A 14,374-nucleotide genomic window follows, 5' to 3' on the forward strand; every position below is an offset into this window, starting at 1 on the left:
ACAGATAAGATGTAAAGCTGTGTCTGAGCCTGATTCCTGGCACTACAGTAGAGCTGAACAAATCCCCATCCTGCCAGAATACTAATATTTTTTGGTCTTGTCAGCATTCTTGATTATAAACAGAACTGAACTGCAAGAAGGCACAGTTAAACCTTGACACTCGTGCTTAGAAAATGATGTCTTGAACACAGCACAGAGCAGAAGCAGCTGACTTCAGTTAGAAAACAGTTGTTAATATTTTTGCAGCAGAGGGAAGCTTTATTATTTTATTTTTTTGATTTTCTTGTAACGAAAGGTGAAAACTATGTTTTTTTGAGAAAGGAGGAGTCACAGAAAGCAGGATTACTACAACAACTAAGCTGCTTCTCCAGGAGGTGCTTGTGCTTTCCCCTCAAGTCAGTCTCCTGTCAGCTTCAACAGTGGATGTGCCATCATTGCAATAACCTGCATTAGCATTTGCCTTTGGAATAATTTATTATTAGAGAGCAGTGACAGCTACAGTACCTATCTCAAAAGAGTGGTGGAAGATGGTAAAAATTTACGGTGATTTTTGGGCAGTATTTCTGCCACTCCATCACTGGGCAGAGAGACGTGGATGCCACCCTGCCCTGCAATTACATCCCACTGCTGCCCTAATGGTGCATGACTGCAAACACATCTTTATCACCTCGGGGTGCTCTGCCACCGACAGTACTAGTAAAAGCTCTCTCTCCCCCCCGTCTCTGTTTTTTTTTTTAAATTATCCCATGTTTCAGGACTGTAGATGGCAGACAACCAGCTGGGCACAGGCAGGAGCCTGGCCATCCCTGCTTCCCTATCCCTGTCAGAATTAGTTGTTTTTAAACCCTTAGTATTGATGAGAAATACATATGATGCATAACATAGCACTAGTTATAGGAGCTAACCAAAAATCCTGTTATACTTTTGCCTCTTCTGTGTGGTTCTGTGTTTTTATCTGACACCAGCGCCGAACTTTTTGATATTCCTGAGGAAAAGTTTTAAAATGTGTACACAAGTGGACTTTTAAGCTAAAAGCGTGGCCATACAACAATAAAGATGCCACAGTGTCTGCTGTCCCCAGCAATGTGGGCTGGAGATGGTTTCACACCAGGGCCTGAAGTGGCTGAACCCTGCTGCTAATTGATTAATGTCTGCTGCCATTGTCCACAGCACCCTGCCCATTCAAAGACTATGTCTTTCTTTGACCTAAATAAATGGTTCAACGCGCTAATCCCAACAAAAGGGTTGCTTATGGCCCTAAACCCATTTATGGTGCTCAACTTCATGAATTACCTATTGATTAATCCTTTTAGTATATTGTTGGCTTCAAGATGAACAAAGCTGAGCTCGGGGCAGCGGGAGTTAATTCACAAGCCAGGTCACATACTCATAAGGTCGGAGTATGACTTGGTCTGATGGCTGTCTGAACTGGAAACCAAAGCTCTGACACTGTCTGTCATCCTCACACTACAGTGATATGTGGCTTGGAAGTGTGATTTGCTGCCTGGAAACTAGTGCCATTTATTAATCTTTTCCTGTTAGGACAGAGGGTTTGAGTTGCTTGCAGAAGGTTTGGTGTCACCATTTGTCTCTTAGAATGGTACTTTGCTCTAAGTGTGACTTCAGTATTTAAATATAAATGTCTTTTGCACACCAACAAGGGAGACTCATACATGTTACTAAAGTTTGTGGATCAGAGAGACAGGACATTTGCTAGGAAAAGGGAAAGCACAGGTCATGCATGCTAGCTAGAGTCAGGGGACCTGATTCATCCTTCTGCTTCTCTCTCTGCAGCATGTCAGAGGTTGGGCTTTTCTACCAGCCCATGCAATTCTGCTGCTAGGAATACAATGTCTCTTGACCTCCAGGCAGTTGAGAAATAGCAGGGAGAAGCACCCCCTGTCTGGAGGGGCAGCTACGACTCATTAATGAATTTGCTTCTTTCTGATCCTTCTTTCAAAACTGTCATTCTTAGGATTTTTTTTGAGTAAACATTGATATCATTTACATGAATTTGTAAGAAGTTTTCTTTCTCTTCTAAGGTTTTACAACATAACTCTGGAACTGGCAGTGTTAGAAAATAAACAGAAATTATAAAAATATACCCCAAATGCAGTAACTGAAGTCTGGCTACTGAAAGACCCTTAGCTGCCCTCCAAGTATTTAGTATCTTAGTCAATCAGTGTAAGTCCATTTGCAGTGGGAGGAATGGATAGCATTAGTTCACTGAAAATCTTAATTTCTTGGTAACCTGTGAAGTGCCCTATGATGGTTCCCTTTTAAGAGAAGGAAATTTTTAGATGAATATCTACTAAAGTTAAGCTCATGTAGTTTTGACATTGTTAGCAAATAGCAACAATAATTTTACAATATTAAATTACATTTATTTTATGGAAATAAGACAAAATAAAATCTAATCATATATGACTAGTTTTTAGAATGTTTACACTTAAAATACTTGGGGGTTTTTTTTGTTTTTTATTTGCTTCTAGCGTATACAAACTGGTATCTTAAAAGCATTCAATAACCCAACAACTAAGACAGCAGATGAAGAAACTAGAAGAAAAGTCAAAGGTATGCAACTCTTTATTGAAAACTTCTAAAATTGCACTAGTCTTTAAATACTGTTTTCTTCAGAACTGCCTATTGCCAACAGATCCAAAGTGCTGTAATGGCCAGACTTTATTCTGTGTTACCCTAGTGCCACCTAGTGTGTACATAAAGTGTAGAGAGCTTAGTATGTGCTGACTTGACTCTTTGGATCCAGGAGAAAGACCCCCAACGTTAATCCATCTCTTAATAATAGGTAGAATTTAATTTTGTTTTCTAAAATAGCCTGCTCTATATTTGTTACACAGTCATAATTACTTTATACTCAGAGAGGCCACTTTCCATAAAGCAAACTGATTTCTGTAATTTGGCTGGTACTGTCAGCACTCTAAATACAATTACAAAGTCAAGATAGGCAGCTGTTCCTAAAGAAGGCATTTTTTCAAAAGAAGAGGTGTGGTGTTGTTGTTTTTGTGGTAGTGGTTTTTTTTTTATTTTTTTTTTAATGTGTTTATTTATTCAGTAGTTCTAATTTGGGAAATTTTGTTTTAATGAAAGTCCTAATGATTGAGATGTTTTGTAAGTAATCCTTCCCAAAACCGCAAAAGTTAAGGCATAAAGATGTATTAGAAAAGGATTTTGTTGCATGTTTTAGAGCTTTATAACTGCAAAAACCATTTTGAAAGGGTGATAATATCTCTGTTTACCCCAGTGTCTATATCAAGGCAAAGCAGTATTTTGTATTCAAAAGAAAACTGAGATTTAAAAAGCTTCTTCTTAAGAGATACAATATTATTACTCTGTTTCAGAAGATGGGGAAGGGAGGGATTAAAGGGAACTTGCCCACTAAAATATTTTTAAATGTTGAGATAACACAATGTATGATGTATTAGTTACTGTATTGTGTTCAAAACATTTTGAATATGTTTAAAATTGTGCTTTCATAATATATCTGGAAAAGAATTTTGTTGTACTTATAGTGTGGCATTGGATGTGTTATTTTTCACATTTAAAAAAGGCAATGTTTTTTCAGCATATGGAAGAGAGGGTGTGAAGATGAACTTCATAGATAGGATCTTTGTTGGTGAATTGACTAGCACTGTCATGTGTGAGGAATGTGAAAATGTAGGTATTCTGGAATTTGGTTTGATGTGGAATAGATCACATACTGGTTTGATTACATTGTCTTGAAAGTATAAAATTGTGTTGCCAATTTTATACTTGTTTGTTTGTTTGTAAAAATAAGACTTTATTGAAAGTTTCCCATTTGAAATGATTTATTCCTTCTTTAAAGCATTATCCTCCCAAACCTAAGAAGAGAGATCCTTTGAATTCAAAAAGGATTCAAGAACTGGGCTTGATTTTACATCTGATTTAAGGCTGGAGGTTCCAAATTCTACAATCATATATGTTATGTGCCTGTGTTATTTGATATTTTTGAAACACCTATTTTAAAACATAAATCCTCCTGCCTGTTCTTCTGGGATACTCCTGAAAATTGGAAATTACTTACTTTGAACTAGAATGAGTGGGAAAATGCTGAAATGATTTCTTTTGCTTTGAAGTATTTTTTATAATTAACATAATAACCCTAATGAACAGTATATTCCTTTCATAATTAATATTACTGACATTCCATCATAAATGCTTTTCATGATTCTTATAATTTTCTTTTAAGTTTGACGGAGAAAAATCTTAATTGCATGACTTTTCTAGTTGAATGTTACATTTATGTTTGGTTTAAAACATTCTATTTCATATTATAGAGATTAAGTAAATTAATCAATCTGAAAATTTAAGCACAGTCCTGCAGTGCCAGGTAAACTTCCCTGTGTGTGATGTGCAGATTACTCCTCAATGTGCTACTAGTACCAATGAAGAACTTTGACCATACATAAAATAGAGGTTGTATGTATTTTGCATGTCTCATCTGGTTTTGCTGGATTCTTATATTCTGCCTGCACAGGACTTGGTAATATACTAGCTGTAGCCCTTTGAGGGAGAGTTTAGTGTTCATTTCCCTTTGCCTGTACTGGCAAGATATTTTTGATACATGTTTTTCCATACAAACTGACACTTTAGAGGAATCCCGGTTTGAACTTCGCTCACCAGGCAGTCAGTCACTAGAGCTGCCTGCTTTTGATCTCATTTATTGCCTTACTGGAACCTAAACATTCCTGAGTTCCTTGCATAACAGGTAAAAATAAGCTTGCAGTCCAAATGTCGCAGGTGGAATATGGGGTCACAAATACAAGAGAAGGGACATGGTGACAGTAATTGATGGCATGACTGTGACAAATATACAACATGATTTTTACCGCTTTTTTTAAGGTTTTGTTTTTCACAGTCTTTTCAGAGGTAAGATAAGTCAGTTTTGGAAGGAATTCAAGAACAGCAAGGGAAAGAGCCTAAGGAACTTAGTGATAAAGGCACATGGAAAGTGATGAAAGAGATTGTCTTTAGGTATGCTTTGCAAGATATTTTCAGTTTATACATGGCAAAATGAAACCTCAGTACAAAAAAAGAAGTTGCTTTTTTTCATGTCCCTTTTCCCCTGTAATTTGATTTGTTTTACCGATTAGTATATAATGTAAAGAAATCTAACAAAGCTTTTGACTGTAACCAGTAAGACTGACTTACTCTTAACTGAGAGCATGAGATTAGAATCTGTCACTTAACTGTCATTAACCAGTCCTTGCTGCACAACAGCTCAAACCCCTGTGCAGAAGTGTCCAGAATCAGGAAACTCTAAAAGGTAGCTTTCTGCAAAATGGTACCACAGAGGCCCATGTGACTTGAAAATCCATCTGGAGCTCAGAGAAAGCGAGCACCAGACTGCTTCAAGTCAGTTCATGCCCAGGTGAATGGCCTTGCCCTTTACCTCTACATGCTGAAGTTTTGTGTGGTATTAGAAAGACAATTTGAGTGAACTTAATAATTTTTTTTAAAAAGTTAGTGGGAAGTTCTTCATTGTAGTTTCATATATCATGTAAGTAATCAGCTTTTGTTTAGTTTTTGATAATAAATTGATTAAACAAAGGGAGCTATGTACTAAACTCATACACTGTTCTTTGTGTTTAAGTGCATTTTCTCTTTTTCTTCAAGATTTCAACAGTAAAAGAACCTTTCATTGATCTTTCACTTCCTATAATAGAGGAGAGGGTAAGAAACAGAATATGTAATACATAACTATTGCTTCCAGTGGATTGTTTTTAATACTTTATGAAAATATTTATCCATGTACACATAGTTCTGATTTCAAGCCTAAAAATGTAACCTTGTCCATAAATACATGTACTGTTATCCATCTATTCAATATATGATTTTCCTTATATATATGGTCTTAAGTGCATATATCTTTATATTAGATAGTATGTACTTACATACATAGAATGATTATAAGGTGGTGGGATTCTTTTGTTTGGTTGGTTGGTTGGTTTTGTTGGGTTTTTTTGGAGGTCCAGAGAGTCAGATTCTAACTTGGATGGCATCTAGAGAACCTGAGTCGCTTGGGCTGATGTTTTCCTACAGGATGAGACACTTTAAAAATGGATATTTGAATTAATTTATTCTGGTGTTCTCAGCATTTCATGGATTTCCTCCATTAGCTGCAGAGGAACTGTGTTCCTTTGAAGGCATAAACTGTTTTTTCAGGACTTGGGCTTTTCATTTGAGAGTAGTGGGGGTGGGTTGGGAGCGGTTCTTCCTCCATCTTGCATATATTCATCTACATTTAAGAGAGAGTAATTAATGTAATATTTATTTCTGTTTAAAATGTATTTTTCTCGAAACACCAGTTTTTTTTCATAACAAATTCTTCATCTTCGTTGGTGCACTGAGTGCAGATGCCTGTGGGAGTTAAGGTTTTGAGAGCATTTTGAGTATCTGAGCCCTTGTGCTTCCTGGCTCCCATGTGTAACAAGGGAACTTGGTGCGTTCTGTTTGAGAGCAATTTCTGTGGGTGTGTAGCAGTCGCTGCACTTACTTGAGGATGGGCATTACTTTATAGTCAGCAGTTTACAAGTGACATGTGCTGCTGCCAGTTACACTGTGGGGTGTGTTGTCACAGGCACAGAGGACTCACTTAGTGGGACCTGTGTCCCTTCTGATGAAGTCACATCTCCTACAGCTACACATGTGCTTATAGAATAGTAGAATAGATTGTTTTGTATTATAGTACATACAGAAATTTTGTATCATTCCTATTCCTTGTGGCTTTCAGTTGAACCTTCAGAGATACTGACAGTGAGCTTATGATTAAAAAAAAATAGTAGCCTTATATCACAATTCAGGGGGCCATTTAATTGGTTTTATGTAGGTCTCTGTTTTCTGAAATAAAGGAAAAAATCCACCTACATTCATCTTTTTTGTGGGTTGCAAAGGAATACAAAATTGACATGTTGCCTTTCCTAATTTCCTGTCTAATTTCTTAGGTTGCAAAACCTGTGCCCTTGGGAAGAACAGGTAAAAGTAAAAGTGTACAGGAGGCAGATCTTGGTCAGTATAATTGTTCTTCTATCGGTACACTGAATAATCAACCCAAAATTGTCAAGAAACACACTTTAACAAAAGATAAGGTAAGAACTTAAGTACTCACATTAACCAGTCATCCTGAGTTAACTCAAGTTTCTAGGGTGACTGGGAACTTCTACGGAATTTTGACACATCAGCGGGGTTTTTTAGTATTCATATAGCTGACATAGAGTTGTTTTAAAATATTTAGGTCATCATTAGAAGCGTGAGAAATGACAGTCATTGGTAACCATTTAGCTTTCAGTTACAGGGTTTCGTTTATAAAGAAAAAATCTGCAGGCTAGTTTCAATTCATGTTGCTTTTGGGGCTGTTGTAAGGGTCTGTGCTCTGTACCTTCTATAGAAACTCTCCTGAATCAGGTCCTAACATATTAAACATGTGTGAAGAAATAACACAGTGTATAAAATTCAACATATAAAATATAACATATAGAAGAATGATAGGAGAAGAGAATGAGACAGAAGTAGAAAAAGGACATGAGGAAGAAACAAAGGAAAGGATGGAAAGAAATAGTGCAGAAACTGGTTATTATAGAAGAAAAGGCCTAAAACTCAAACTGTTGAGATGAATGGAAAGATTCCCATTGGTACCACTGGAATTTTGATCCAATACAAATAAAGGGGGAAAAAAAGGGAAGGAAATGTACTAGTTTCTTTTGGAAAAGTGGTCAAATAAAAGAAGGCAAGAAAAGAGTCATGAACATTTGCAAATCACTTAAAATTATGGCAGCTTTGTGGGTTTGTGTTTTTAAATCTGTAGGAGTAGTTTTTTTCTGGAAACAATCTTTTTATTCTTCTTGCAATCTTAATTTTAAAAAAGTCAACTTCAGGTAATATTCAAACCAGCAAACATCCTCCTAGGGATGCCTTAGTTAATTCTATGACAAATGCCTGCAAGGTGAGTTGAATTTTTTCTGGAGCTGCTCATCAGCAAAGGCCTCTCATGGGACGCCAGGGGAGTAGCTTAAATTTAGGAACCTTTTGGAAGCTTAAATTAGATTAAATGAATACCCTTTCAAATGTGCCATCTACAGCTGTCACAAAGTGAAAGTAATTAGTAGTGGGAAGTATTCATCTCACAGTAAGTATAATGCTCTTAGCTGACTGGGATGTAGGTTTCTAATCCTAAATTAGTTTAAAAAGGAAGGAAATCAGTTATCTTAAACACGAGAGATGGAGAATATAACACCATATAACAAACCCTCTATAATTTGCTTTGCATTTGTCACGTTTCGAAAGATTTGTTCGCTTACAAATCTGCTTCCTGTTTCTCCCCTCTATTACTGAATTAATAATGCCATAATTTACAGAATCAATTGAACCATGAGAGACGGCTTGCCAGAAAAGCTTCCTCAAAGGAAGAAGAAAGAAGTCCTGTTATCATGCAGGAAAAAGCCAAAAAGCTTGAGCTGGAAGGTAGCTCTGGCGTCCTGTACTCCAAAGACCCCTCTGCCTCTGCGGAGGCGGCTGTCAATGGAAGCCAGACGGAGGGCAGTGAGAAGGAAGCCAGCCGCTCCGAAAGCAGCTTTGATGCAGACAGCGAAGCCTCAGAAAGCGAAAGTGCTTCTAAGCAAACACCTTTGAGCCCACCCAGCAGCGTGTCTGGTGTGCACGTCAACCACTTAAACCCTAAAACGCCGCACAAGCCAAGCGACAGCAACGAAGAGATGATTTCCAGTGCCATATCCAAGCTTAGCTTCTGTGATCCTGCAAACGAAGATAAAAAATCAAGCTGTGGAGATCCAGCATTAGGTTTATCAAATAATTCCATGTTCTCAGTAGGCAAATCCTCACTGTCCCAAAACCCTCAAAATGCTTTCCAGACACTTTCCCAAAGCTACATAACTAGCTCAAAGGAATGTTCTGTTCAGTCCTGCCTTTACCAGTTCACCTCTGTAGAGCTCTTAATGGGGAACAACAAGCTTTTATGTGAGAGCTGCACAGAAAGGAAACAGAAGTATCAGAAGAAAGCCATCTCCACAGGTAAAGCGCTTGCACCTCTGGACAATTTCCAGCATTGCCTCCCAAAGCCTGTGTGCTAGCTGCTCTTCCATTGCTCCAGCATGGGCCTCCCTGCTGTGGGTAAATAGAAAATGTCTCCCCAAGCAAAACTTACTTGTAACAACTTAAAACTTCATCAGGCAATGGCAACAAGAATAGTTTTTATATTAGAACATAATCGTAGATGTAACATAGAATTCATTTTGCATCTTTATTCTACCCAAGATAAAGAATTTAAAGATGACCGTAAACTGAGTATGTGCATTGCTCAATGCTAATCTTTGCTGCTGTTTCTGTTCCTTACAATCCTCAAAGCTTTGAAATAAATGCTGTAATATTCAGCTCCAGTAGCTTACATACTCAGGGAAGTAATGTAATTATGTAGGGAAAAGAGGCAAAAAAAGAGAGTTGTAATGAAGAGAGAAAAGAAAAATTCCAAAAATTTGTAAGAATGGAGATGAGAGACAAGTACCTTTTTGTGACAGTGGTTTTCTTCAATGGTTGTATAGACCAAGCACACCATTAGAGTTCACCAAATAAGAAAAACAACTTAATGAAAAATGAATATTTTAGAAGCACTGGAGAACTGGGGGGTTTATGTATAGAAATTCAGAAGAATAAAAAAATTAGGATCTTCTGATAATTTGTAAGTACAATAAAGGGAGTTTGTATAATAACAAAAAATTGCCTGCTTGCTGTGTGTTTATAGATATCTGGAGAGATATAAGTTAAGCATGAGTAAATCATTTGTGTTTTATTATCATTCCTTTAATCATCATTGGACTGTAAGTGCTATATAAATAACACTTTGGTTCCATGAGCACCATGGAAAAGGAAAATCAGCTCACAACTAATCATTATTTATTTGTTCCTCCTAAAACAAAAGATGTAAGAGGTCACCCAATTAAAACATTAAATGCTCCATTATACCTCAAATGAACTATTTTCTTTTGAACATATTAAAACCAGTAAATGAATTTTTTCAGCAAAAACAAATGCTAGTGGCATGCTCTCTTTTGCTGTGGAGCTTTCACTGGGCTGCTCTTGGTAAGCACCCTGTGTTCTGTGCCTTTTGCACCATAGGGGGTTTGGATGTCACGTGTCCCAGTCCTAATCCTGTTTGCTGAAGCCAGCAGGTTAGGAAGCTCCTGAAGTAGACAGCCCTCCTCAGACCTTTCTCTTAAATAAGTATGAAGAATGTAGTCATTCAGAAAGAACTGAAGAAGGAAAACTAAACTCTTAATGGTAAAGACATAGATGAAGAGACTTGTGCCTTCCAGTTTTTGTCCAGGGATCATCCATTTATTTTAGGTTTAAACAGGAAAGCTGGGTGCTATAGTAACAGACAATGTAGGCATCTCAGTGTGCAAGCTGACCTAGATGGTGGACTGGCTTCCAGCTTCTGATCTGATTTGCACAAGACTGGTTAAAATAATGCTCAGATTTTGCAGATTATGTTTATTAATAACTGGAAAAATGAGAAAATATTTTTGTTACTCCACAAAATTTCCCTTGTGTTTTATATAACAAGTACAAAAACATCACAGCATAGAACTGTTCTGTCAGATGTTTAGAAAGTACTTTAAAAACTCTATATGACTGCCTTCACTTTACAAATTATTTTGATATTCATAAATATAGAAAAGAAAATGGAAGGTGTCTACACAAATGCTCGGAAACAGCTGCTGATTTCTTCAGTTCCTGCTATTCTTATTCTCCACCTGAAAAGATTCCACCAGGTAAGATACAAAATCCCTCTTGTATATTCCTCTGCCCCATGGGTGGACAAGCAATTCAGATGTCATTGTGGATCCCAATACTGCCTTTTTAGATGGAGACCTGTTAGAAGCACTGTTTGAAACATGCTGATGCTTATTGTTATTATTCTAACACCTTCAGAGTGCATTTAGCCATCCTGATGTATCCAGGGAAACCCCTATGTGTCTGTCACACTTAGGTGTATCAGACACTGTACTGAAAACATAAAGATTTCAATCAGTTAAAATCTTACTCTAGGATTTGGTTAATTTTAATAGTATAGTGATACAACTTAGCTTTAAAAAGCTGCCTAGAAAAAAAATTTATTTTACAGTCTTTTTTTTTTTTTTTTTTTGGAAGGCTGGTTTGAGTCTACGGAAAGTAAACAGGCATGTGGATTTCCCATTGATTTTAGACTTAGCACCATTTTGTGCTGCATCTTGCAAGGTATCATTTCAAATCTTTATTTTTATTGTACTTCAGCAGTTGGTGTCCTGACCTCAAGTTGGATTGATGATGGTTATTTCATCCTTTTAAAATTAAATTGTGGAGTGAATTCTTCAAATAGTGTCCTGAGATCAGAACTGTAACTGTGTACAATCCCATTCATATCAAGACTATCACAGATGTTAGCTAGTATTAGATAAGCTGTGGTGCCCTGGTGATGTTGGTGTATATAATAGCATTAAGGACAAGTATTACTGCCTCTGTGGTAGCTAAATTAGTAAGTACTGAGTACTTGTAATAGAGGTATTTTGCTGTTGGAAATGCTGTGGATGTCTGTTTGCCTCTTTTGGAATCATACTGCTGATAGCTGCTTAAGGCGCCTGTAAAATTCATCATGAAATAATGCACCTTTGTTTTCTGTGTTTCTGGGAATGCAGAACGTTATGGATGGTGCAAGAGTGCTGTACAGTCTTTATGGAATAGTGGAGCACAGTGGCTCAATGAGAGGTGGTCATTACGCGGCGTATGTGAAAGTCAGGACATCCTCCAAGAAATTGTTAGAGCATATTTCTACCACTAAAACTGTTCTGGGTATGTACAGAGCTTCCTTTCCTTTCCTGTGACCCAAAAGTAACTGTCTACAGGGATTTATAGGAAATAATTTTTTAGCTGAGAATAATCTGTGATTTTTAGACAAGTTATAGAATGCTATAGAAAGTTACAGGCTGGATGGAGCTCTGAGCAACTTGGGCTACTGGAAGGGGTCCCTGTCCATGGCAGAGCTGTTAGAACTAGATGAACTTTGAATTTCCTTCAAACCCAAACCAACCTATGATTCTATTAATTATTCTTTTTTGCTGTTGTTGCAACATTGTGTAATGCATATCCTACTTCTGCTATTAATCCCATATACAACTGAGTGAATAATGGAATTTTGATTCAGCTACTAAACAGATAATTGAGGGAAAACTTACTTCTCTTTCATACTCAAAATAATACATCCAGATGAATAGTTGTGCCTGATAAAATTTAATTATTTGGAATATTTGGTAACTGAAAATGGTTTAGCACACCAATCAAATCCATTACATTAAATTACATCTTCTGAATATTTGAGCATTTTATGCATCTTATGTATTTTAGGATTGGGAATTTTTTAATACTTAAAAATCTGGAATACTCTGGTTTAATGTGAAAGCAAGAATCTTTTTCATGGAAGACACAAGGTTTGGTGTAGGGTTTCTGTTGGCATTTTGAGAACAGTACACTAGTTCTTTCTTATTAATGCTTGATGGATATGCATAACAGACGACTGGGGATACAAGCATCATGAAGTGACCCTAGGACAAAAATGAAATAAGTGTCCAGGACAAAATCTCTTAGTGAAAAATTTCTGGCAGCAATTATATGTTAAGCTGTCAAAGTTAGGTAAATATATTTACTGTTTCCCTTCTTGGGGAAAGTGAGAACCAAGCATTACCCTTTCTGTCCTATATAGTATCACTTTGCATTTGAAGCTCATTTCCCAGAAAGACAGTCTTTTACATTATTCATGAAATCAGAGTTTCCTTTGGTCTTATGCTTGTCTTGCAATGATTATTAGAACAGATATTCTTAATTTCACACTGGTCAGCTTTTAAAGTAAGCTCTTTTTTCTATGTCAGAATTGGTTGTGTACTAGTATAACTTACTGTTGGAATTCAGTAAGCTGTACTGGAAATGTCTTAGGCTTTCTAAAATAATATGAAAAAAGCCATGGCAGTATCCATTCCTAGGCATTGTCTTCCCCCAGTTTCTCTTACAGTGCTCTTTGACATGTAAGTTTCAAACTGAATAGCAGACTGTATTTAAGTAGTTAATTACTCTTGTAGGTTAGAAGCCTCTCTTGCTTTTTGAAATAGCCACTGTATTTGCTTGATGATGTCATGAAAGACAAGAAAAAAATCTCTTTTGCTTCTCATTTCAGGTTTAAAAGAAGCCATGGGAGCATCAGGAGGACAGTGGGTGTACGTTAGTGATGCCCATGTTCAGATGGTTCCAGAATCAAGAGTACTAAATGCACAAGCATATCTACTTTTTTATGAAAGATTATTACTATAATTCTTAACAGTTTTATTTCAAATATAGTGTTATTTAGTTTATCTTATTTAAAGCTGCAGCGGTAAGAGTACCTGTAAATATTGTGCCTTTATCTTGTAGAGAATTTATCATATTTTGAATCTGAAGTTCAATTAAGCTATTATAAATATCTGAATGATTCTCTTAAAGTATGCACTTTGCCAAATATGTAAAATTCCTGGGTTCATTAAAATGCAGTACCCTTAGAATGTAAGATGATGTCCTGTCCTACTGAGGTCTAGGGAAAATTCGTTTTTGATTGTAATAAAGATAAGCTTTTGCCCATAGTTTTAGAACAGTTGAGAATAGAAATACTGATAGCGCTAAGTGCCTGGATTTGCTGGTGTACAGTAACAATACAAAGCGTTCAACTTCTTCTGATCCAGTCCAGGCCCTTCCCATCACTGGGTTGGGTGTCAGCTGTTAAGATATCTGCAAACAAGAGCCTGTCAAATAGGGCCACTTCCGTGTTTAGTAATTAGAAAGCTGAGTCCTTCCAGAATGGAATAACAACAGCTGTCTCTGGGTAATGCTTCAGTGCACTTTCCTGATAAGAGCTGGGAATAATTGGGAAAACTTGGCTTCTAAATAGTGACAGTGAATCCTCAGATACCCAGTACCCTTTCAGTTGTCTCCAACTGGCACTGGTATAGCAATGTACTCCTGTTTCAATATAAATATGTACTTGGTGTGCATAAGTATATCCCCTGAGATATATACACACACCATAAATCCATCAATAGATATTATCATTTTACCTTCTAGGAAAGAGAATTGCAAATAATTTCTGTATTTAGTAATTTTTCAACTTCACAATTATGACAATGTACAGCATATAAGCTTGTGTATGTACAGAGTTTAAGCATAATTCAGTAAATTCTGTTACTTTTGGTTCCAAACATGAACTTGTTTATCTGTTCCTGAATACTTTTCTCACAGGAGTAATAAACTATAAATTATTTTTGCA

The 14,374-nt window shown here is 36.7% G+C and overlaps 1 protein-coding gene across 4 annotated transcripts in view; it reads left to right on the forward strand.

Moving 5' to 3' along the window:
* Positions 1-14,374, forward strand: part of USP45 (ubiquitin specific peptidase 45) — a 51,838-nt gene extending 37,464 nt beyond the window's left edge. For 3 of the 4 annotated variants that reach the window (XM_040060462.1, XM_040060464.2, XM_040060463.1), the window contains exons 10-18: positions 2,493-2,574; positions 3,584-3,675; positions 5,656-5,712; positions 6,984-7,127; positions 8,394-9,066; positions 10,726-10,823; positions 11,203-11,289; positions 11,727-11,880; positions 13,256-14,374. In XM_040060462.1, the coding sequence (XP_039916396.1) occupies positions 2,493-2,574; positions 3,584-3,675; positions 5,656-5,712; positions 6,984-7,127; positions 8,394-9,066; positions 10,726-10,823; positions 11,203-11,289; positions 11,727-11,880; positions 13,256-13,389 (1,521 nt within the window). In that variant the 3' untranslated portion in view covers positions 13,390-14,374. Of the gene's footprint in view, positions 1-2,492; positions 2,575-3,583; positions 3,676-5,655; positions 5,713-6,983; positions 9,067-10,725; positions 10,824-11,202; positions 11,290-11,726; positions 11,881-13,255 lie in introns of those variants that run through there. The other variant, XM_040060466.2, reaches the window with a different exon arrangement.

The sequence above is a fragment of the Hirundo rustica genome, chromosome 3, assembly GCF_015227805.2.
Source record: "Hirundo rustica isolate bHirRus1 chromosome 3, bHirRus1.pri.v3, whole genome shotgun sequence".
Lineage (NCBI taxonomy): Eukaryota > Metazoa > Chordata > Aves > Passeriformes > Hirundinidae > Hirundo > Hirundo rustica.